General features: G+C 36.6%; 1 protein-coding gene across 1 annotated transcript; it reads left to right on the top strand.

The window, feature by feature from the left end:
* The first annotated feature begins 3,345 nt into the window (after window positions 1-3,345).
* Window positions 3,346-26,335, top strand: LOC311302867 (NACHT, LRR and PYD domains-containing protein 3-like). The gene is made up of 15 exons (XM_084428986.1): window positions 3,346-3,405; window positions 3,796-3,881; window positions 4,038-4,139; window positions 5,665-5,760; window positions 5,901-5,958; window positions 9,461-9,683; window positions 10,024-11,680; window positions 12,381-12,554; window positions 12,914-13,087; window positions 15,614-15,787; window positions 16,062-16,235; window positions 21,012-21,185; window positions 23,062-23,235; window positions 25,009-25,182; window positions 25,425-26,335. The coding sequence occupies exons 2-15, from the start codon at window positions 3,829-3,831 to the stop codon at window positions 25,435-25,437; spliced, it is 3,420 nt and encodes a 1,139-aa protein (XP_084285112.1). The 5' UTR covers window positions 3,346-3,405; window positions 3,796-3,828; the 3' UTR covers window positions 25,438-26,335.
* Window positions 26,336-26,642: the final 307 nt, after the last annotated feature.

Here is a 26,642-nt window from a genome sequence, read left to right as displayed (position 1 = left end):
GAAAATCCCAGTAACTGAGCAGATTGTGAAATACTCAGACCGGCCCGTCTGGCACCAACAACCATGCCACGCTCAAAATTGCTTAAATCACCTTTCTTTCCCATTCTGACATTCAGTTTGGAGTTCAGGAGATTGTCTTGACCAGGACCACACCCCTAAATGCATTGAAGCAACTTCCATGTGATTGGTTGATTAGATAATTGCATTAATGAGAAATTGAACAGGTGTTCCTAATAATCCTTTAGGTGAGTGTAATGTCATAAGTTAGCCACGTTGGCTTTTTTTTTTTTTTTACAAAAATACCTGAATTTTCATTTTACACACTCACTTTAATAACGTTACAATATATCATATTGTAATGCTCGTTTTGTGGCCCATACAATTAATTAATTTTGCCCCAACTTCATAACAGATTGCAACAGTCTTCTCAACAGATTAACCTGCAGCCATGTGTTTCCCTTACGGTAGAATTTAGCTAGCAAGCTCGTTAGCTAGCCTAACAGCTAAGTTAGTGTAAATTGGCTTAACGTTAAACTACATTGAGAACGAGTCAAAGATTTACATTTAAATGTTTTACGTCTTGAAAAAGGTTTGCGAGATTTTAGCAAATCAAGCCAGACACGTTGTCTTTCTAAAACAGCTGTATATCACCTTCAGAACTTAAATAATAGCCAAAGTTTGACTTACCTGTCTCAGAAAATGCTCACGCATCTACCGACCCCGCCAGTGTCTCCATAGCAACGGATTATGGGTAGTTCTCTTCTGCCAAAGATTTTATCGAGATTAATTGATTATTAATGGTGAAATGGTAACGTGTGTGGCTAATGGTAGGCTGAATATAAATATTAATAATAAAATAATCTTTAAACCAATCAATATTCATGACGTTGTTGTAAAGTAAAAAAAAATAATGACCATAACATTTTCATATTGTATTGTAGAATTATCAATCACATTTTTGTGTTGAAATATATAAAAATAAAATGATATATGTATATATATAATATTAAAATAAAATACAAACATTTGAATTGACAGTGAGGACACTTCCGGGGGGTTACGTCAACACTCAGTTCGCCATGCCCTGGACGTCCGATGGGTTTACGTTGGAGTTACGTTGTTTGTTACGCAACAAAGTTGATAGATGTTTTAGGCCGCTGAACTTTCAGTAATCCTAACAACAAACAGCTGTGAGTAATGAAGTGCAACAGCCTCTGATTGGTACAGTAAATTACGTTATCTAATCAGCATAGATGGTAGGGAAAGGTCATATAGGGTAAGTTTCTAAAAAAAAAGTGTATCTATTCCACTTAAAGCTACAATATGTAAAAAAAAAAAAAGTCAGCCGCTAGGGGTCGCTAACCTCCTACAATAACAAAGGTGTAGGTTGATGACGCAGTGATAAGCGGAATAATGGAACTTGTTGTTATGCTGATGGATCTAATATGGATGAATGAAAACATCCATGTTTTTTAACATGACTATGAATAATTTTTTGGATTTAAAAGGGCTTGCAATCAATTTACTCATACGCCTTATTCATTCTTTTTCTTACGTGAATAGGGAAATATAAAATTTAACCTTTAGATATTACCATGAAAATTACTGAGTTGATTACTTGCATCAAGACAAACAAAAATTGTATTACAAGTTTTTTTTAATTGTTTGTTAACATGGACAAACGGTGCATAATCTAATTATGTATGTGCTAATTTGCATAAATACCACAACAGATCTAAACATTGGGTATAGCCAGGTGAAAATGTCTTATTGAATCTTGTTGACATATAACAGTAAATTACTTAATGTTAAGGTCTGAATGGAACCCATTTAGGCTACCCATGAGCATTAATACAGAGTCAGGAAGAAGTACTTTAAACCAGCCTTTATTCATTTTTAAGAGACTGGGTTTGGGGCTGGGTCTGTGGGACTGTTTCTGGGGGACGAGTCTGAGGGAAGAACAGGGGACAATGGTAAGGAGAATGCAGAAGACAAAAGGTAAGTAAAATAAAAAGTGAATCCCCAGAAACAGTCCCACGGTTTTACCTTTTTTCATAAAATGACTGGACTAATTCTGTCATCAAAATCTCACTCCAGTTAAGTAACCAAAGTTGGCAATTAACCCTGGATAAAGATTATTTATATCAATTTACTGTAGATCCAAAACAGAATTAAAAAGAACATCAAAATATTGGCACACTTTTTGATGGGTGACCTGTGCCCCAGTACTTATGAAAGGCTAGAAACACCCCTGGTCGGGACTCCAACTGTTGCGAACTTCCATTAAGCATTGCTCTAAAAACAGCGACTTGGTGGATGTCACTGTTACTTTGACATCCAAGTTGAGTGCGATTTGAGTGTAATTTAAATGCAGCTTCCCATCATTTGACACTGTCAGAGTTCAGAGACTCAATATGAAAGCAAATATAGTAAATAAAGACCACAGTTGTGTTCTAAATTAAACACTATACACTAACTATGCACTTCTACTATGCACTACGTACTCAACCTTCTAGTGCAGGCAGTGGTCACCAATTATAGGAACATGTACCGGACCTGGTTCTATCACGAGCATGAGTCAATGGTTGCACATTTTCTAAGTGAGCAGCTTGTCAAAACAACAGAGTTGTACCAGAGTTGCCAAGTCCATCTATAAAGCGCAACTTTGGGTTTCTTTTTCCTTTACAAAAAATCATGGGCCGCAGGTTTTTTTTTTTTTATAAAAAGTTTTTTTGCTGTACACTCACGCAACTCTGAGTGGTTTCAGTTTAATATGCTGCAGGCTCATTTATTGAGTCTGTTGACATTGAGACTGTAACAGGCTATAATAATAAAGGCTTGTTTTTGAAGCTGCTGTTGCTTGTCTTGCAAGAGTTGGCAACACTGAGCTGTACTCACCACAACCACTCAGGGTCCTTTATGGTAATAATCTTTCAGTGCTACATTATATCCTTTAATATATTCATATAGATCCAGATCCTTTCTCAGTAAGCCTTATGTGTAATATGTGTAAGGTATCGGACTGTAAAAACATCTGATCTTTTTTTGACAGTTTAATAGTCAAATCCAATTTGGCTAAACAAGTTAAGTATTTTCATTTTTGGTAAAAATTCTCAGACACCACTTGTTTGTTCCCAGTATCCTTATCCTTGATGACTATTTCAACTGTTTTCTTTTACAAAGAACTACTAATGTCCACATGGAAATGTATAACTATTCCAAAACAGTATTATCTGGACCTCCGCTGGGAAGGACAAACAGAGACTGGATCTCTTGGAAATTTAATTCAACACCCCTGGCCTACAGACTCCTCCTCCACAGGTGAAAGTAAAACTGTTTACCAACAAAAGAATCAAGGAAGCAGTTGGTAAGAAGAGGGGAATTACACGAGGAAAGACGAATACAGTGAGTATCACAGATTTACACAATGACACAATAAACTAAAACAAAATCATAGAGATTTAAGGGTTGTTTGTTACACGTTTGTAAGTCTTATTCTATAGTATTTAATACATAATACTGTAATGTAATATTCATGTGAATGAGGAACTGGATGTCAGCGAGTTTCAACAGGTAAGTACTAAGCAAATAACTACACTTGAAAAATGTAAACAAAAACAAATGATAAACCTCACAAGAGAACATTAACATTCAAAACTAACAGCTACATCGCACATCCCTTTGGATTGATCAGCACAGTAACTGCAGGCAGAACATACAGCCACTATAACAAATACAGACACTTTTGATTTTTTGATGTATCTGAATTGCTAATATATGTCAGTTTATTTGCAGATATATTGTATAATCAACATTTTAATTGGTGCCATGGCTTCCAGAAAGAGTCTCTCTGAAGAAAATGGCGCAAAGACAAACGAATGGTGAGTCAGAGTCAATGGTTAGGTCCATTTCACTGTGCAGTGGCCAATTTCAGCATTTGATATTTATTTGTAATTTAGTTATTTCACTCTGCTGTGCATAATAGCAAGAAACAGATTAATAATAAAAAACAATGTCGAATTGCTGTTTATTTTCAGTCAAAGTGAATCTACTAAACCCCGCAGTGAGACCATGACGAGCAAGCAGTCAATGGATGAACCATACGGCTTCAGTTCAGGAAACACTTCTGCTGATGTGAGGTAGGAAGAGTCTCATGACAGCTGGAGGAACAGGTCTGACTGCATCAAGGATCCCAGTCTCTTGCTTTCCTCTTGCTTAAAATGCATTTCCTTGCTTAAAAATCAGTTCCTTAAGCATGATGGGTTTGAAAGAAATTTGAAGGCACCCCATGTACACACATTTCTGATATATTTTATCAGCTTTTTTTTTTTTTTTTTTTTTTACAGGAGTGGCAATATACCGTATTAAATTAATTAAAAGATACGTAATTAATTAAAATAATAAAGGGTTCACACTTTTTGACCAATACATTTACATATATTTTCAGTTGTTTGTGATAACAGGATAAGACATTTCAATTTCTACTCCCTAAAATATTTTAGAGCCTAACATAACTAGAAAAATGTAGATGCATCAGACACACTAAATGCAAAAGTTAACAATTGTAACTTGTCAAATTTTTTTCAATATCTTAGATAAATCAGACACATGATCTAGTCCAAAAGTAGATTATGCTTGATTCATTTAATCATCTATGTTTGGGGCATGGCTACTGCAACAGGTGTAAGGTTTTTAGCCGGTGCGGGACCATGGCTGACGCGTTACATGGGAAAAGATCAGTCATAAACATGTCAAAGAAACGGGGAATTGGGATGCTACGCACTGCAATGGACGCTTCAATACCATACAGAATCATCATGCACCCCTTCAGAAAGACAAATGTTTAGCACTTGGCACCTTCAGCACCCAGAAATAGATTGGCCTGTATCTCCATAATGATTAAATTAATCAATAGTCTTTTGATACATTTTTATCTGGAATATCTCGAGAATGTGCATACCCAAGTTTTTGCAAATCAGACAGACTGCACATTTCATGTAATGCTTGATTCAAGATTTCAAGGGAAGAATTTTCATGACAAGGATTTTGATTTTAGCATGCATAGATGCAAAGTTACAGTATTAGCAACAAAGCAAATTTCCTTTTTACACAGAAGGAATGGGCATGAGAATTTTATTGTCATGATCAAAATATGTGATGTATATGTTGGGGTATGATTTTAAATTTTAAATGCATACGTGACAAGTTGGGAGTGAGATTGTGTTGATTATAGTGGAATTACAGCAAAGTTCAAAAAGGTATTATTCAAACTGTTTTACCTCTTTGACTTAGGTCTCAAATCATGAGTTTTCACATAAAAGCATATACAGTCCCAGTCACAGGACTGGCCAGTTATGCAATGGATACATTGATTGCATAAATGATTTTGACCCTCCATAACCCATCATATAGCATACTGGTTACTTGTAACGTATATTAATTAAGAAATTAACGATTAGCTGTAAATTAGGATGATAAGAAATCCACCACTTCATGTCATCACAATGAAAGTCAGGGGGGTTCACTGTTGTATCATTGCTTGGTCAAAACATGTTGAAACCTTCTTCAAAATATCTTCCTCTGATTTCTTCAGAAGAAAGAAATCATACAAATTTTGAACAGCATGAGGGATTAATTGTTGTTGTTTTTCAATCTGATTCAAAGTGAATCTTCTAAACCCCGCGGTGAGACCATGAAAAGCGAGCAGTCAATGGATGAACCATTCGGCTTCAGTTCAGGCGACTCTTCTGCTGATGTGAGGTGAGGACAGACTCATGGTTTACAGCTCTCCATTCTGAACAGTTAATGTAAAGATTTAAGATGACAAATACTCACATTAATTCAATTTGTGAATTACATGCCTGATTAAATATTTACAATAAATTTTCCCACAACCACAGTGTAAATCAGGAGGAATCAAAGTCTTCCACAAGAAAGTTTACAAGAAACATTTTTAAGGTATGTGTTTTATATAAATCCAACTGAAAATGACATCCCTTCAGAGACACGACAATAGGTGGTCTTTCATATAATTGGTTTTCAAGGTTAATATCTTCATCTTATGATCAAATGAATCAAAAGTGGGCCTTTTTGGTAACGGCCAATTAGTGTTGTTTAAGTTAGTCTACTTCAGAATCCACTCAATACCGCTAAGTTTCCATTCAGCACAAACCCTGAGTTCTGCATGCAGGCAAATGCTCTCATTATACCCAACAAAGTGTAGACACAATGTAAAGAAGCTTTTCTTTTTACATTGTAGTGAGCTTCCTTAGCTATAATGTGAGTTTTCACAGGAGTTCAGAACTCATTCAGTGAGCTTGTGATAAACTAAAGTCACTGACAGCTTTGGTGATCATAAAGAAAGCAGTCTTTGCTTGTTTTTTTGTTTGTTTTATGAATACATTATAGTCAGCAAAATATATATAATATATAATCTGGTAACAATTTAAAAGATGGAGCTGAAAATGTAGATTTGCCAATATTTATAATAAACATTTTACATGTGTCACGTGTGGTTGCAGGAAGGCAGGTAAAGATGAGAATAAATTTCCAACACGAAGGTTTAATGGTAACAATATAAATGATAGCATAACAGGCAGCAACACACACTATACACAACGTAGATTGGACAAAGACTGACTGAACTGACAGAACTTAAATGCAAACACAGATGATGATGATGAACTGAACATAGGTGATACAGATGAACTGATAATGACAATGAAGATGACACCTGACTTGATGACAAGCAGACTAGCATAACAGGCAGCAACACACACTATACACAACGTAGATTGGACAAAGAAATGTGATGACGTGATGACAGGCAGACAAGTCCAATGAAAGCAAACTAAACAAAACACAACTGTGACAACATGAAGCATGTAGCCCACATACTGTATATAGTGTGCATTACAGTGTTTGTTTAATTAAGCAATAAAATACAATATTCCTATAAACTCAGCAAAAAAAGGAACAACAAATTTCTTAACCTGTAAATATTTGTATGAGCATGAAAAGATTCAACAACTGAGACCTGAACTGAACAAATTTCACTGACATTTGACGAACAGAAATGGAATAGCCTAATGTTTAATATCAAAAATAGCAGTCAGTATCTGATAGGGCTGTAGTCAAGACCACCTTTGTCGAGTCCAAGACAAGTCCAAGACCAGGACTAGTCGAGTCCAAGTCAAGACCGAGTCCAAGACAAGACCGAGTCCAAAAAGGTTAGAGTCCGAGTCAAGGCCGAGTCCAGGACAGGAAAAAAAAGTCTTATGCATGACATTATCAAGACAATCATTTTGGGTTATTATTTGTTGATCTAAAAGCAAAAACAGTGTCACAACACCCAGGATTTTTAAGTATAGACATTCCCCTTGATATCATATAATCTTCCAATCTAAAGAAAACAGAATGATGACATATGGTGATACCTCATAATAGCAGTGTTAGAACTGATATACAAACACCAACCCACTACTATTACCACTGCTAGGTACTGAACATTTGAGCAACTAAATGACAATATAGCTTCACTCCAGATGTAGCCTACAGTAGTGTAGAAAAGAAGTGACCAGTATTACAGAGTGTACCCCTATGGTTGGTTTATGCCTTCCCTGAAAAAAAATATTGTATTGTATTATGAAATAATGAATGATTTTAATTTTATTTAAAATAATTGACTAATTCAAAGAACAACAACAAAATAATTATATAGGCCTAAAGGCGCACACACATTCGTTTCGACTGTCTGATCAGCCTCACATTCTATTCCTGTCAATCGTACACGCGATGTCAACCAATTAAACTGCATGAGGGAGGGCCGAGCCAACTAGATGAGACTGCCTGGGTTATTTTGTTTCGATATTAGCTATATTTTACAAGCCAGTCATTGTAGCCTAGTTACCACTCGTGGAATAGGCATTTAAAAGAGAGGCAGATTATGGAGTGATATGACTCAGAAATTACATCTGGCAATGTTCAGATGTCATTCAGCGAGATGTTCAGAAGAACGCAAGCTCTACAAGCTCAATAACATCCACATAAAAAAAAAAAAAAGAAGGTATGAAAAAAAGTATGAAAACTTTGCCCATTAATTAGATGTGCAAGGCAAGCAGGCAAGTTTTCGGGTTGTTATGGACAATTAAAAATGTGAATATTCACGTTGCACTAGCGGTAGACTTTCAGCGAGTTAAAACCTTTATTTTTTAAAGAGCCGTTTGTGAGTCAAAAGAGCCGGCTCTTTTCAGTGAGATGAGCCGGCTCACGAAAAAGAGCCGAAATGCCCATCACTAGTTATTAGGTGGCCAGTGTTTCACTTTCCCTCCAATATTATTACGTTCCCAGTAAGCACACATATGTTGCGGCGAGTGCTTACTGGGAACATAATAAAGACACCTGGATTCGGTCGAGACCAAAAGCCATATTTGGCAAGACCAGTGGCCGAGACCGAGACAAGTCCGAGTCCGAATACCAGCGAGTCCGAGACAAGTCCGAGACCATAGAAAAACGGTCTCGAGTTTCGAGACAATTAAGGGATAATTGTATCCCTTAAAACTCATCTTTGATCACCATCTTACATTACAGACACTGCAGTTTATTACTCTGTCCACATCTTTTTTGTTGTTGTTGTTGAAACATACTAGTTTAGTATTACTATTCTGAAGTGGTAAAAAATAATAGATGATCTAATTATGATCTACCCTGGAAATCCAGAGTTCTCACGAGAGCACAAGTTGAATTTTCTCAGCGAGTTACTCTGGCGTCGAGTAATGATGCTCATTAAATATGCCCTTGTATCCGAGCTGCACCAATCACATCGGGTTATCTGATATAGGCGGGCCAGAGGCGAGCTAAACAGATGATGACAGCGCTGTGACGTCGAAGTCATTAGTAAACATTGCAAGATGGCAATGGATGAACACCAGTTGTTTGAAACAGCTTTGGCCGCTACAATGAATGAGTTAGACTTGGATTTTTATCTAAAAGAGGAACAGAAGATGACGCTCGAATTGTTCCTTTGCAAGAAAGACGTTTTTGCTGTTTTGCCGACCGGATACGGCAAGAGTCTAATCTACCAGTTATCTCCGCTGGTAGCTAAGCGTATGGGGCTTGTTGTTGTGATTGGTCGTAATGTTATCCAATTGCGTGCAGTGAAATTTTCAAATACATGCTTTGTGCCGCCCCTCGAGCTGGCCGATTTTCATTAGTCGATGCCAGACCCTTAATCTTTCAGATTTGGGTCTTAATTTCCAGGCTAATTATGAACACAAATGATTGTCAATTTATTGTAATTCCCCTGCAAAAGACAAATGTCTTTTTTTTCCAACCCAATTTTTTTAAGAAAACAAAATTAGGCACACAGTGTATTTTTGTATCTGTGTGTTGACATACTTGATATCAAGTGATATCAAGGAAAAATGCCTAATTTGTGAAAATCATTATCTCTCTGATGAAGAAAGAGCTGAAGAGGTCTACAAGACTGCTGAGGCCAGATAACCCAGAATTCTCTCAAATAAATGAGGAGGAGGAGGATGAAGGTCAGAGAACTGATTACCCAGAATTCTCTGAAAGAGAGGAGGTGGATGATGAAGAGCAGAGCAGAGTCAGACAGGGGCTTCTGAAGACACTGCAGGTCCTGAGGAACAGGAACCATACAGACACTAACACACTACAGACCAGTAAGAGCTTTATAGGAATATAAATATTTATTCTCATGTTACAAATCTGTATGACTGGCTTGTGTGCAATAAAAAAGGAGTAATCTAGCAGAATGTCCAAACTGCTTTTTTTCCATAAAATGAAAGTGAATGGGGACAAGGTACAGTTGTGGTCACTGTTTTTGTTTATTGTATCAGAAAAATAATAGACTGTAATGTTAGTTAATATATGGCTTGTGAATAGCAATTTGTCTTTTCATCTTTCTCTGTTTACCATAACATACCCCTTTCTGTCTGGTACAACACAAATCTACAGTAAAGGAAAATTTCCATATAATTAATGATGGAATTTCAAATCAAGGAAACTCAATACCTCTACATGAGATCTACACAGAGCTGTACATCACAGTGGGAGAAAGAGGAGAGGTTAACAATCAACATGAGGTGAAACAGATTGAGGCAACATCATGGACACCAGTGACACATGAAACACCAATCAAATGCAATGACATCTTTAAAGCCCCACCAGGACGAGACAAACCCATCAGAACTGTACTGACTCAAGGAGTTGCTGGAATTGGAAAAACAGTCTCTGTGCAGAAGTTCATTCTGGATTGGGCGGAAGAAAAAGACAATCAGGATGTTCATGTCATATTTCCCCTTCCTTTCAGAGAACTCAATTTAATGAATAAAAAGAATATAAGTCTGATGAAACTTCTTCAATACTTTTTTATGGATACAAAAGAACTGAGAGCAACAGACTTTGATGACCTCAAAGTCCTGTTCATATTTGATGGACTGGATGAGTGTAGACTTCCTCTAGATTTCCAGAACAATGATAGCTTGTTTAATGAAACAGAATCAGCCTCAGTGGATGTGCTGCTGACCAACCTCATCAAGGGGAATCTGCTTCCTTCTGCTCTCCTCTGGATCACCTCTCGACCAGCAGCAGCCAGTCAGATCCCTCCTGAGTGTGTCGACCTGGTCACAGAGGTACGAGGTTTCAATGACCCTCAGAAGGACGAGTATTTCAGCAAGAGAATAGGTGATCAGAATCTGGCCAATAGAATCATCACACACATCAAATCATCAAGGAGCCTCCACATCATGTGTCACATTCCAGTGTTCTGCTGGATCTCAGCCTCTGTTCTAGAGAAGATGTTGAGTGAAAACGAGAGAGCAGAGATCCCAAAGACTCTCACTCAAATGTTCACTCATTTCCTGATCTATCAGACCAAACTGAAGACCCAGAAGTATGATGGGAAATATGAAGTAGATCTTCAGCAGGCCAAGAGGACCATCTTCTCACTGGGAAAACTAGCTTATGAACAGCTAGAAAAGGGGAACCTGATATTTTATGAGGAGGATCTGAAACAGTTTGGTATTGATGTCAGAGAAGCAACAGTGTACTTAGGAGTCTGTACCCAGCTCCTCAGAGAGGAGTTAGGACTGTACCTGGGGAAGGTGTACAGCTTTGTTCATCTGAGCGTTCAGGAGTTTATTGCTGCTTTATTCAAGTTTCTTTCAGATAAAGAAACAAAAAGTAGCATGACAGACTTACTGAAGAGGGAAGTAGACAAGGCTTTACAGAGCGAAAATGGACACTGGGACCTTTACCTCCGCTTCCTTCTGGGTCTCTCACTGGAGTCCAATCAGACTCTCTTACGAGACATCCTGACACAGACAGAAAGCAGGTCTGACAGCAAACAGGAAATAGTAGAGTACATTAAGATGAAGATCAAGGATAATCCCTCTCCAGAGAAGTCCATCAATCTGTTCCACTGTTTGAATGAACTGGATGATAATTCACTAGTTCATGAAGTTCAAAAATTCTTGAGCAGAATGAACGTCATTCATTTCCATAGAATCAGTCTTTATCCTGCTCAGTGGTCAGCTCTGGTGTTTGTGTTGCTGAACTCAGAAGAGGAGCTTGATGAGTTTCAACTGAGTAAATATAGACCATCTGAAGAAGGTCTTCTGATGCTGCTGCCAGTCATCAAAGTTTCTAGAAAATCTGAGTGAGCGTTTTTCTAATTAAAATACATCATAGTTTATTTATTGATTTAATGCTCTGAAAATATTGCACTGGGAAACATACCATATTGAAATATATACAGTACTGTGCAAAAGTCTTTGAAAAAAAAAAAAGAGTTATTGATATATTTTGCAGTAGTGTGCCAGTAGGAAATATCAGTTTACATTTCCAAACAATCATTTTGCCATTAATTGTAATAATCCAGTGAGGTTTTTGAATGAGTCTGACAACAACCAGTATGCTCAACATGGCCCCACACCATCATCGAGTCTGTCTGTGATTACATGAAGAAACAGAAAAAGACAAATAAAGAAATTATGAGCAAGTGTACCTAGGACAAAGGCTGTTTGAAATGCAAAGGGAGTTCTCACCAAATAATGATTTGATTTACTTAATATAATTCAATAAATAAATAAAATCTATTTATGACATTATTTTTGAAAGCATCCTCACTTTATAGCATTTTTACAGAAGAACATAACTTTTCACAGTACTGTAGCTTTGCAGGAAGGTTTATTCATATACAAATTGTTTTAACTAATTTGAAAGCTAATATATATATTTTTTTTTACATGTATTGAGTTTTTGTCAAAATGCTGAAAAACAGTGAGATACTGAAACTTCTGAACATAAGCAATTCGGTGTCTGTAGTTACATGGTTATTTTGATCACTTCTCTTAAAGTCTACAGAGCTGTAATCTGACAAATAAGAGCTGTTCAACACTGGCCTCAGTTCTCAGCTCAAGCTCTTCAATTCTGAGAGAGCTGAACCTGAATAACAACAACCTGCAAGATTCAGGACTGAAGCTACTCTCTGAGGGACTGAAGAATCCTCAATGTAAACTGCAGACTCTAAAGTAAGACATTACTCAAAGGTTTTTACATATAATATGAAAGATCCAACACACCTGCCTGGAAACACTCTAACACCACTAAAGACTCTGCAGAATGGTAATCTTTTAGGTGTAGAATTGTGCACCCCTTCTCTACACCTTCTCTTTTTGTGTATATATAGCTTACATATTTGTTACAACCACTAATAGTTTCTTTGTTTTTAATGTCAATACATCAGCCAAACACTAACAATTCACATATTTTTTTCCAGCTGCATTTATTTGTGTTGATCTCTGTGAAGAGTTTTACTACTTGTGCAGTTGTTTTTGAGAATTGTTCAGAAGTTCAGCTGAATTGCGGTTAATATATATATTCTCTACAGGCTGTATAACTGCAGGATTGGAGAAGAAGGTTGTGTTGCTCTGGTTTCAGCTCTGAGATCAAATCCCTCACACCTGAGAGAACTGGATCTGAGCTGGAATAAACCAAGGGACTCAGGAGGGAAGTTGCTCTCTGATCTATTGAAGGACCCACACTGTAAACTGGAGAAGTTATCGTGAGTGTTGCTGTATTGACAGATTTTTGAATGATAAATAAGTTATTTCTTTATTTTTTGCTTCTTACAAACTCCTTTTCTGTAACAAATAGGGTCTAAAAGTCTAAGGCCACAAGTAAAATGGTATGTTATATGTCTCTAACCATGTACAGGGACAACATTAAAAAACAATGAACAGAAAAACAAGGTTAAGATTGTGTGTGAGAGAGAGTGTGGACCCAGATAGTCTAGTGTTTGTCCTCAACACTAATAAGTGGCTGCAATGGCAAATAATCTATTTGCAATTATGTAATTATGCAATTACATATATTATGTCATTTTTATGCAAACTTTCTCCTCCATGTTTATAATTTTTAGCAGCATAGTGTATATTCAGTGTCAACATGGAATGCAAACTTAGTGGTAGTAATGTTATTAACATGATTATCAGGTTTTGTTCATGCAGCTGAAGTGCATTTGTCTACATTAAAAACAGTTCAGTACTTGCTTCAGAAGAATTACTAGAGCAACCAAAACTAGGAACGATTACTAAAGAACAACCAGTATGGCAAAGTTGCCAGTTTAAACAGGTTCTATACAGTTTGTATCATAGTTTAAGAGTGTTGGTTTGGGTATGTTTCAGTACTTGCTATATTCAGGGGAAAAAATAATGTACTAACAAAAGAAAGAATACTCTTTAGATTACCTTAAAAGATAGCTTTTTAAAATTATATCAGCATTCTAACTTTGAAATACATGCCTTATACTACATCTATTAACAAAAACTGCATTTCTAACTCAACATATAACACTTGGAAGCTGTGTATCACTTTTTAAACAGCTGAGCAGCTCAGAACACTCAGTCAATCTCTTTTGTTCTAGGCCACTATCTTTATGTTCTATATGCTATGTGCGTCATCAGATATGAGATTAACTATGGTGCATATGACTCAAGTAAGAGTAAATAAGTAGTTTGCTTAAAAACTACTCAAGTAACTATGTTACAAAGTACTTTAGTATTATTTGTATATTTTTACCCAAAATGGGGAGTTGATAGCGATATGGAGCGCTAAACACACACATGCCATCTGTTTCATTCATGCTGGAAGCCCAGTACTGATTCATCCCTCACACAGAAAGTCCACAAGTGAGATTCATAGAAGTATTAAACTTATAACATTTCAGGAAATGCCTTATATGGACATAATAACATGCAAATAGAGGCGTTTTGACTGATGAAACATGAAGACAAACAGATGATAGCGATAATATATCTGTGTTCATCAAGCTATCTCCGGTATTTTCGTAAGAATGATGTATGTCTTTAAAGAGATAGTTCACCCATAAAGGGAAAATTAGCCCATGATTTACCCACCCTCAAGTCAAGTCAAGTTAAGTCTCCTTTATTTATATAGTGCTTTTTACAATACAGATTGTATCAAAGCAGCTTCACATTGATAACATGAAAATAATACAACAAAGTTTGTTTCTAGAAGAAAATTGCGTCATTGTCCACCCTAAGTAAGGCAGATCAATAATATTGTTGAATATTAAATGTCCCCAACTAAGCAAGCCAAAAGCCAAGTACAGAAGCCAGCAAGTGCCCAGAGGGAACTTTGTGCTGGCTTTTTAGTTCCACAGAGGTCACACCTTTGAGTTTTGGCTTGACCAATGAGAACGGTGCAATTCTCAAGCGGGAAAGTTCCTTTGTTTGAAAAGCTGACTCATTTGTATGATTGGAGTAAGCTGGCAGTTTGTGTCCATTTATACTCTGAAAAATATAACAAACACACATTACATTCTATGAGAAGGTGATGTCCATGGAAAGTAGGAGACACCCCCTAGATTGGGCTACATTAACTAGTAGTTCTATCATCAGGCATGCATAACACTATACAATATAAAAAGACAATATACAAACAGTAATAATACACAAAATGTACTAGGGAAATGCATGTTTATTCATTAGACAGATTTGTCAATGAATTAGTGGAGATAATTCCATTTCTGTGGGACTGCATGTCTGTTTGTTGTACTTTTATGTGCAGGCACTGTGTCCCAACAGAGTGTCTTTTTTAAGTGTATAAGATGAGCAAAAGGGTGGTAATTCTCAGTGTGGCAACCAGACATCACAGAGTTTGCCTGGGTGAGGGGTTGTGAAGATTAACTGGAACTATGGCGTGTTCGCGGCCTAAGCGAATGCTCCACTCATGTAATGCTCACGCTCATCGGAAAAGCAAAGTCTGCTTTAATTATTTTAAATAAATATTTTAATTATTTTAAAAAGTCATTTTTTGTTTCATTTTCAGTTTTCAGCCAAGTGCATCCAGAATTTTTGGTTTCTGCCCAGACTTTTCATTTCGGTGAATCCCTACTTTAGATCCCAGATTTAATGCTTTCTGATATTTTTGTACCCCTCTGTATCTAAAACAATAGCCTCACTGGACAGATTAGTAAGACACTTTCATCTCAAGACTTCATTTCACCTGCTGGATTTTCAATTGTATTGAGCAGTAAATTTGAGGATGTTTCTTTTTCTCTCTACAGGCTTTGTAACTGCAGTATTGGAGAGGATGTTTGTACTGCTCTGGCATCATCTCTGAGATCAAACCCTTCAAACCTGAGAGAACTGAATCTGAGCTATAATAAACCAGGATACTCAGCAGTGGAACTGCTCTCTTATCTACTGAATGATCCACACTGTAAACTGGAGAAACTGCAGTGAGTCTTATTAGTTCTTATAGTTTTGAAATTTAAAATTATCATGCTATCATTTGGCAGATGTTATCATTGAGAACCAATGGGCTGGATATTTATTTAAATAATAATAATCGTTATAAGTTATATCAGGACATAATTTCCTATATTTTTCTCTGGTTATACAACACTATGGATAGAATAGTAGAAAAGCAATAACATTAAACAATACATAAACACATTCTGCCAATGGAAAAGTATATCTTTATGTTATATATATTCTGTACATTCTCTACAGGTTGTGTAACTGCAGTATTGGAGAAGAAGGTTGTGCTGCTCTGGCTAAAGCTCTGAGATCAAACCCCTCACACCTGAGAGAACTGAATCTGAACTATAATAAACCAGGAGTGGCAGGTGTTGAGCTGCTCTCTGGTCTACTGAAGGATCCACAATGTAAACTGGAGAAACTACTGTGAGTTTCAATATTTTACCATGTAGATTTAAAAATCATGCTTTCCCCCATTATGGTTGAATCACGGAAGCTACACCAGTTACTTTTGCCAAGAGATCTCTATTTATTATGTATCATGTGTCAGACAGAGAGAAACAGGCATATAAGAATATAAGGCTACATGAGAGGTCTTCATTCCAGATTTCTCTGTTCCCCATTTCTCTTCTCACCCCATCATGCTAACTGTAAATGGTTTCTCTGGGTTTCTCCTTCCTTACCCCATCATCTCTATGTTTCCTTCCTCTCACGCCCTCATGCCTTTATGTTTCTCTGAGGTGGTACAGTAAGATTGAGCTTATATACATTACAGAGAGACTTACAGCTTCCTTGTAAGGTAGCAAAACACCTAATGCTTATGTTTAAAAATGGAATTTACCCAATGCTTTCACATGGTACAATCCACTATCCACATTAAGAAACTATTTCTCAGTGTATACATTAATGCATTAGTGGTATACATAAGGTACATTTGCATCAGTTGAAACATTCATTTTCTCGCAAAGAGCATACCAACTGTACGCATTTGAAGTATCATCATCATTGGAACATCTCTGCTAAGTGAACATTGCATACCTCTAAGCAAAATATAACTCTACCAGCTCTCTGCTCAGCACACAAGTACAAACATAGTTTAATTTCACAAAATACATTATGAAATTATAAAGGAAATGAATAAAGAAAAATTAAACAAAAAAATAACATTAAACAGTAAATTTGTAGTCTTCAACCATATTGTAAAATGGTTAATATGATGTAGAATTTATGATACCTTTTAATAATACAGACATATGGGAGGAATTCTAGTGTTTTTATTTTATTTGTCCAGAATTTACACCACAAAGATCACATGGACCTCTGCAGTATAGGGTTTGTCTTTGAAAAATGCTTGATTTTAACAAAAAAAATTATGGATAAAATCTAAAGGTCCATGAAAACGAAACTGAAACATGTGTCATGATACATTGTTGGATAGCACACAAAGATGAAGAATCAGGTTCAAACAATTTTTAATAATATCCAAAGGTATCTTCAACAAAAGGCAGGCAAGCAAACATAACGTCACATTAACGAGACCTTACAACCTAAAGGGAAAACAAACATGAACTTTAATATGAACGATAACAAGGTGCACACCTGAACAGAATGACAAACCAAATTAGTTACTATGACAACTAAAGACTGGCGGTCACTAGAACAGCTGGATCCCAAATGGCACACTCCGGCCTTGTAGACCTCCTTCGAGTTCACACTTGGTGACGTCAGGAAGTGCAGACCTAAGGGGTGCTGGCCTTGAGTCCATGAGGGCACGCGAGAGTGTATTTTGGAACAGGCTTGATGACATCATGCCACCGAAAGTCAAACAGCCACGAAACTCCTCTTCTGATTGGGTGTTTGCAATGATTCCTGGGTAGGTAACTCGTGTGGAGGGTGCGAAAATGCGGGCTTCACCAAAGTCCGCATCGAGGGCACAAAGGCGGCGCTCGCGAGCACACTTCTGAGCGCTGAAATGCTGAATGGGACACCCTACAGACTCGTACACTTGGCGAGCACGCGCAATTTAAAGGGTTAGTTCACCCAAAAATGAAAATTATGTCATTAATGACTCACCCTCATGTCGTTCCAAGCCCGTAAGACCTCTGTTCATCTTCGGAACACAGTTTAAGATATTTTAGATTTAGTCCAAGAGCTTTCTGTCTCTCCATTGAAAATGTACGGTATACTGTCCATGTCCAGAAAGCTAATAAAGACATCATCAAAGTAGTCCATGTGACATCAGTGGGTTAGTTAGAACGCACAGCGTCAGCAGCGTCACTGCGGAGTCGTGAACGCGGATTGACAACAGACCCTGAAGAGAATACAATGCTGAATTAAGTCGTAGTTTTTGTTATTTTTGGACCAAAATGTATTTTCGATGCTTCAAAAAGTTCTAACTAACCCACTGATGTCACATGGACTACTTTGATGATGTCTTTATTAGCTTTCTGGACATGGACAGTATACTGTACATTTTCAATGGAGAGACAGAAAGCTCTCGGACTAAATCTAAAATATCTTAAACTGTGTTCCGAAGATGAACAGAGGTCTTACGGGCTTGGAACGACATGAGGGTGAGTCATTAATGACATAATTTTCATTTTTGGGTGAACTAACCCTTTAAGGCCACGAGACCGCGAGTCCACATGAAGTGTGCCATTTGGGATCCAGCCAACAAAGGAAAAAGGAAACTGAATAGAAACATACTGAAAGTCCATGAAAATAAAATAAAAAAATAACTAAATATATGTTACAATGTGACCGTTATTTTTTTTTTCAAAGTTTGAAATGTCCTTGATCTTTGAACTTACCAGCTCTCATCAGCCACCCTAAAGATAACCTGAAACAGATTTTCAAGACTTGATATCATAACTTTAAAATCAATATGTAACCATATTTAAAGATTTAATATCTTTATATATACACTCACCTAAAGGATTATTAGGAACACCATACTAATACTGTGTTTGACCCCCTTTCACCTTCATAACTGCCTTAATTCTATGTGGCATTGATTCAACAAGGTGCTGAAAGCATTCTTTAGAAATGGTGGCCCATATGGATAGGATAGCATCTTGCAGTTGATGGAGATTTGTGGGATGCACATCCAGGGCACGAAGCTCCCGTTCCACCACATCCCAAAGATGCTCTATTGGGTTGAGATCTGGTGACTGGGGGGGCCATTTTAGTACAGTGAACTCATTGTCATGTTCAAGAAACCAATTTGAAATGATTCGAGCTTTGTGACATGGTGCATTATCCTGCTGGAAGTAGCCATCAGAGGGTGGGTACATGGTGGTTATAAAGGGATGGACATGGTCAGAAACAATGCTCAGGTAGGCCGTGGCATTTAAACGATGCCCAATTGGCACTAAGGGGCCTAAAGTGTGCCAAGAAAACATCCCCCACACCATTACACCACCACCACCAGCCTGCACAGTGGTAACAAGGCATGATGGATCCATGTTCTCATTCTGTTTACGCCAAATTCTGACTCTACCATCTGAATGTCTCAACAGAAATCGAGACTCATCAGACCAGGCAACATTTTTCCAATCTTCAACTGTCCAATTTTGGTGAGCTCGTGCAAATTGTAGCCTCTTTTTCCTATTTGTAGTGGAGATGAGTGGTACCCGGTGGTGTCTTCTGCTGTTGTAGCCCATCCGCCTCAAGGTTGTGCGTGTTGTGGCTTCACAAATGCTTTGCTGCATACCTCGGTTGTAACGAGTGGTTATTTCAGTCAAAGTTGCTCTTCTATCAGCTTGAATCAGTCGGCCCATTCTCCTCTGACCTCTAGCATCAACAAGGCAATTTTGCCCACAGGACTGCCGCATACTGGATGAATTTCCCTTTTCACACCATTCTTTGTAAACCCTAGAAATGGTTGTGCGTGAAAATCCCAGTAACTGAGCAGATTGTGAAATACTCAGACCGGCCCGTCTGGCACCAACAACCATGCCACGCTCAAAATTGCTTAAATCACCTTTCTTTCCCATTCTGACATTCAGTTTGGAGTTCAGGAGATTGTCTTGACCAGGACCACACCCCTAAATGCATTGAAGCAACTGCCATGTGATTGGTTGATTAGATAATTGCATTAATGAGAAATTGAACAGGTGTTCCTAATAATCCTTTAGGTGAGTGTATATATTTATATATATATATATATATATACATATGCCTTTTTTCTACTACCCAGGTAGTGTGTTTATTAAGTAACAGCTTAGCTGTAATTGAAAAGAAGCCCATGATGGAGACAGGTCTGTGTTGAACGTCAGTAGAACGCGTGGTAGGCCCTTCACCAAGTCACAGTCTGGCTCGCCATAGCTCACATAAGCTCATAGTTGATCATGTCACAGCATGGAATCAGGCAACAAACAAAACACAATTCACAGTTAACATCTCTCAAGATGCACATATGCTTTTATGCATACAATAAACTCATCACGAGTAAATTTAATTGCAAAAGCATCACTCACATGTTTCTACACGTGTTCTTTCAATAAACATCATCTTTTAACTCTGACTGTTTTTTTCCATTCACTATAACATATATACACTTTTCTGATTATTAACCAGTTATAGCACATCAACTAAACATTTCTTTGAACACAAAAACTCACCAGAGTTTGTAGAAGTAATGTTTTCTCAATCGACATCAATTGGACTTCCTTTTGAAACCCATGAAACCCTTTTGAAACCCTTCCTTTTGAAACCCAACATGCTTAAACAATTTTATAAGAAAAGTTTAAACATCTTTTGTCAGAAAATCGTGTGTATCAGCTATAGTCTTCTCTCAATATCTATTGTCTTTGCATTGCAATGAGATGTAATTTTTAAGATCTGAAACATACTGTATGTTTTATAGTACAATGAATTTTAAAAGAGCAAATATAATTAGATTTCTCTTGTTGTCACCGCTTTAAGGGCGTTACGATCCAGCTTGTGCTGCAGCGAACTGTGTGTCTCCTCACATTTTTTGAGATTTTACAGACTGTGATAAGTGTTGGACTAATGAAAAAATATCCATATTTCAGGCTATTCCTTACATTATTAGTGGATGTTCACAGTATTGTCATTTTTGAGTAAATTATGTGTTTAACTTATAATCAGTTTCTCAAAAATGAATTGAAATACACAATTTCTTTTTTGCTGAATTCATGTGCTGAACTGAATGGTGTGACTTTCTCTTTCTCTCTATAGGCTGTCTGACTGCTTTATTACTGAGGAGTGTTTTAAAGCTCTAGTTTCAGGTTTGAGATCAAACCCCTCACATCTGAGAGAACTCAATCTCAATGGAAATGGAATAGGAGACACAGGGGTAAAGCTGCTTTCTGATCTACTGCAGGATAATCACTGTAAACTGGAGAAATTACAGTGAGTGTCAATGTAGTTATTGAAAGGCAGCACCACAGTGAAATTATCTTGTTGTTCTTGTTTTTCTTTTCTGCAATTTAGTATGAACTATAATGTACAGACTCCTTTCAAACATTTTATAAAATACAGTTTCCCCCATATATGTGCTATCTATTTTTGGTTGTTTGGTTATTTAACCATCCGGTGCTCATGGGGTTCAATCAAAACACATTTTTTCAATCAAAAACATTGTGTTAGAACATTATGTTAGGCTGGAACAAAGGTTACAAGGTTTTTAACATTGTCCTTCGAGCTAAGATGGCTATTGTATTTTTGCCCACTAAAGAGCAGCTCCTTCTGACATCTCATTATGATATAAATGTTTTTCTCTAGTTCATGTTGGCCACAATTATTGGCATCCAATTATTGCAATGTCCTTTTACCCAGATAATAGCTCTGAGTCTTCTTCTACAATGCCTGATGAGTTTGGAGACAAAATCTCTCCAGATCCTTCAGATTCCCAGCTCCATGTTGGTGCTTCTTCTCTTCAGTTCACCCCACTCGTTTTCTACAGGGTTCAGGTCAGGGAACTGAGATGGCTATGGCAGAAGCTTCATTTTTATTTGCTAGAGTCCATGGTTGATAGGTCTTTGCTAGAATCCATGATACCATCTGAACAAGATGGTTAGGACCTCCAGCATTAAAAATAGGCCCACAACAATAAAGATCCAGCAGTATAATTAACCGTGGGTGTGGGTACTTTTTTATCCCTGTTTGCTGCCAAAAAGATCCTTTTTTTTTTGTTTCATCTGACCATAGAACAAGGCCCCTTTTAAATTCCAGTCATGTCTGACACCTGAATATTCTGGAGTTTGTTTTTGGATGAGTGAGGAGGATTTTTGTTCAAACCCTCCCTAACAACTTGTGGTGATGTAGGTTCTGTTTGATAAAACATTTTTTAGGTTGTCTGACCCCAAGACTCAACTAATCTCTGCAATTCTCCAGCTGTGATCCTTGGAAAGTCTTTGGCCACTCAAACTCTCCTCCTCACCGTGCATTAGGACAATCTCCAACCCTGCTCCTGGAGAGCTACTGTCCTGCAGACTTCAGTTCCAACACACCTGCCTGTAATTATCAAGTAACTCTGAACAGCTTAATTAGCTGGTCCAGGTGTGTTTGATTGGGGTTGGAGCTACAATCTGCAGGACAGTAGCTCTCCAGAAGCAGGGTTGGAGACCCTATAGACACATTCCAGGCAGATTTGTAACATCTTTAGTTTATTGATTCTTAATTATCTCCCTGATGGCAGAAATGGGGATTTTTAATGCTTCATCTATTTTCTTACAGCCGACTTTCTATTTTGTAAAGCTCAACAATCTTTTGCTGCATATCAGACCTATATTCTTTGGTTCTAATCATTGTGAAGAATGATTAAAGGAATTTGGCCTTTGTGTTTCCTTATATATATGCTCCTGTGGAAGAGGAAGTCGTGGCTAGATGCTCAAAGTCACCCTGGTGTGCTAAAAAAACTTAAATATAAATGGGAATATACTTGCATAATAAGAATTTATAGGGGTGCCAATAATTGTGGCCAACATACATTGGAGAAAAACATTTATTTCATATTGTGAGTTTCCCCCCACTTTCAATTGTTTTACTTCAATGAAAGGTTAGAATTTTGTTCTAAGGTTGTTCTAAGGTTGTTTGAAGGTTGTTTTAAAATGCATCCAACATCATATGATTGTGTTATCTTGTCTCATTCCGCAGTTTGCTCACAACTCTTGATCCACGGACTGTTTTTTTTCTTTGGAATGATAAAGCACACATTCAGCTGATGCTAACACTTACATATAAATGTATATGATGTTAACTATATTTTCTCACCTTTCATCTGCAGGCTGAAATCATGCAAATTTCAAGAAGAAGGTTGTGCTGCTCTGGCTTCAGCTCTGAGATCAAACCCCTCACATCTGAGAGAACTGGATTTGAGCAATAATAAACTAGACGATTCAGGAATTAAGCTGCTCTCTGATCTATTGAAGGAATGGAAATGTAAACTGGAGAAACTGCAGTGAGTTCTGCACTGGTCATCATATAATATTTGTAGTATTTGCGATATATATATATATATATATATATATATATATATATATCGCATATATATATATATATATATACAGTAATGAGATTATATATATATATACAGTAATGAGATTATATATATATATATATATATATATATACAGTAATGAAATTATATATATATATATATATATATATATATATATATATATATACAGTAATGAGATTATATATATATATACACAGTAATGTGCAAAAGTCTTAGGCATGTTAATACCCCCCAACCCCCCCAAAAAATGGTTTTAAGTCAGTTATTTATATCTTTTGCTGTAGTGTGTCAGTAGGAAATATCAGTTTACATTTCCAAACATTCTTTTTGCCATTAATTGTAATAATCCAGTGAGATTTCTGCATGCACAAGGAATCTGACAACAGCCAGGATGATCTGATCTCACCATCATCGAGTCTGTCTGTGATTACATGAAGAAACAGAAAAAACTGAGACAAACTAAATCCAGATATCCAGGGGTATTATAATACCTAATCTTAGGTATTAACATGCCTAAGACTTTTGCACAGTACTGTGTGTATATATATATATATATATATATATATATATACCGCAGTGGCCAAAAGTGATGTCTCGCCTAGGAAAATTAACATCTTCATCCTTTATTCCTAATTTTAAAAGCTTGTTAAAGATTTTATAGGCTTATTGCTGTAACATGTAGTCAACAGGCAGAAAGACAAATGAGATTAAAAAACAAAACAGTCTTTATTAATTATCTGAAAACATTGGAGATAACAAAACAACATTTAACACAAATGTAACACAAACAACATTTAAATCAAATGAGAACTGACAAAGAACAACAAAGAAGCTGGGTTATAAATACATGGATGGAACAAAGGAAACCAAACTAGGTGAAACTAATAAGTAACAATAGAAACAAACAATAACATAATCAGTAACCAAGGAAGCCGAACCTAAACAGAGTGTCACTGTTGTGTTCTGTTTAGTTTGTTTTTCGTATTGGACTTGTCTTCTTCACTGTCATCATTAGTTCAGTTGTATCACCTGGGTTTAGTTCATCGTTATCATCATCATCTACATCACCTGTGTTCAGTTAATCAGTGTTCATCAGTGTCTGTATTTAGTTCCCTCTGTTCAGTCAGTCTTGGTCCGTTCTCGTCTGAGTCACGTCTATGTTACGTCGTGTCTGGTGTGTGTGTAAACCTTCTGCCTGTATGTGCCTATCTGAGTGAATTAGTAAAATGTATGTATTGGAGCCATTGGCCTCTTTGTCTTCAACCTACACCACACCGTGACACAGAGAAGGGAAACAGAAACTAAAGGAAATGGAACAGAACTTCAAAATAAAAGACAACATGACAGAACAGAACCATAACAATTGCGTAGTTGTGCTTGGAGCCAAGTACTTTATTTGTGATAATGCAATGAAACATGCCAAAATGCGTCGTTATAATTTTTACCATAAGAAATTATGAACAGATACAAAAACAAGAGAGAACCAACAAAATATTAAAAACTGATTATGTTGTAGTCAGTGTAAGCTTTTTCCTGTGAGCTTTTTTTATTTTCTATACATTTTGTTCTAGAAATTATTTTAAAAACTGGACTGATAAATCATTGTAGGCAGATCACACACACAAAATTGTCATATCTCAAAAATACATACATTTCATTTGTACAGCATTGAAGGAAACATTAAGGATTGTTTGTACTTTTTATTCTCTACAGGCTGTATAACTGCAGTATTGGAGAAGAAGGTTGTGCTGCTCTGGCTTCAGCTCTGAGATCAAACCCCTCACACCTCAGAGAACTAAATCTGAACCACAATAAACCAGGTGATTCAGGAATGAAGTTGCTTTCCGATGTACTGAAGGATCCACACTGTAAACTGGAGAAACTACAGTGAGTGATGATTTACTCCATGAATTTTAAATGTTTAATTGCATATTGCAAGTAAAGTGTCTGTCATTCACAATAGTCAAAATTCAATGAAATTAAACAGAATTATTTCAACATAACCTATAAAAAATATTTTCATCTTTATAAATAATTCTCATAACAAGTGTATATTAATGTGTACATTTTCTGTCTTATTTTTTAAAAATGTTTATTAATTTCTAAGTTTTCTGTCTATTTTTTTATAGTTTCGTTTCCTAAAACAATCAACTACAAAGGCTACAAATGGCAATCCAAACAACTGATTTCTGTCATAATCAACCAGACCTACTTACTTTTCCCTACTGGACATTTCCATTTCGTTATTTAGCCATATGCTGTAAGGACTTACAGCAAAGTGACTTACAAATGAGGAACATGAGAAGAAATTGATCATAAATGTAAAAAAAATATTAGATTTTTTTTCAATACAATTGAAAACATCTATACAATTTAAAGAAGACGTGAAATACAGAAGCAAAGAAAATAGTGTTTATGATAGTGCCCAGGAGCTCTAAACTGGTAAGTGTGACTTGGAGACCTCTCCTCTCCAGGAAATCTTAAGGGTTCTCTTGCCATGAGGTAAGGATCGAGCCATTCAAGTGCAGTTCTGCTTTTCTGATTCATTACCTACAGCTGTTTACACATTTCTGATCACCAAGAAGAGTAGCATCAAATGAAAGGAGTGGGATCACCACCTACAGCAGATTAGTGGGGTGGGTGTTGAAAAGAGTTTCTTTGTTAAAGGTACAGTTATAATATGGATGTGTAAATGAACAAGACATTGGTGTCATGTCAGATTGTTGTTTTTAAATTGTTGAATTGATTTGTCCTTGTTTACCTTGTTTCTAACTGATCGTCTTTTTTTTTTTTTTTTTTTGGCTAATTGAATGGCATGTGTTCATCCTAGTTCATGTCCCGCTTGACCTGCTGTAAAACATTTAGTTTGACCTCTGATCTATTCATTAAAGTAAGCTAATGTAATTTCACATTTTACATCACCACCATTAAAGTCCTGGAACAAAAACATTAAAACCAAACTGATATTTTGTTGGTTCTGTAAACCATAACTGTGTGAAAATGTCACAAATGATGATCAATAAAATGTTTCTTAAAGTTGAACTTTGTGTATCTCCTTTCAGTTGCAGTTGTGTCATTGTTGGGGTTGTTATTGTATGCCCTTTACACCATTTTCACTAGCAGATGTCACCAGTTTGGAGTGCTATGAAACAGTAAATCATTTCGCAGAGCTGATAGATTTAAAAGTTACATTTAGATATAATTGTAAATATGTACTTGTAAAACATATTTTTAAAAACATTTATTTGAGATTTATATTTTGGTTGTGATGTATATTTTTTATGCTCTGCTTATTTATGTAAAACTGGCACATATAAACAGTGATTTGGGCCACATGAGATACATTA

This window comes from Rutilus rutilus (assembly GCF_951802725.1).
Source record: "Rutilus rutilus genome assembly, chromosome: 13".
Lineage (NCBI taxonomy): Eukaryota > Metazoa > Chordata > Actinopteri > Cypriniformes > Leuciscidae > Rutilus > Rutilus rutilus.
The sequence above is the reverse complement of the archived record's forward strand: the minus strand, read 5'-3'. Positions and strand labels throughout refer to the sequence as shown.

Bases quoted from the DNA above. Each gene is read 5' to 3' on its own strand.
- LOC311302867 (XM_084428986.1), top strand. From the start codon at position 3,829: ATGGCTTCCAGAAAGAGTCTCTCTGAAGAAAATGGCGCAAAGACAAAC. The intron at 5,959-9,460 runs GTATGTGTTTTA...TCTCTGATGAAG, and splicing joins TTACAAGAAACATTTTTAAG to AAAGAGCTGAAGAGGTCTAC. The intron at 15,788-16,061 runs GTGAGTCTTATT...CATTCTCTACAG, and splicing joins TGTAAACTGGAGAAACTGCA to GTTGTGTAACTGCAGTATTG.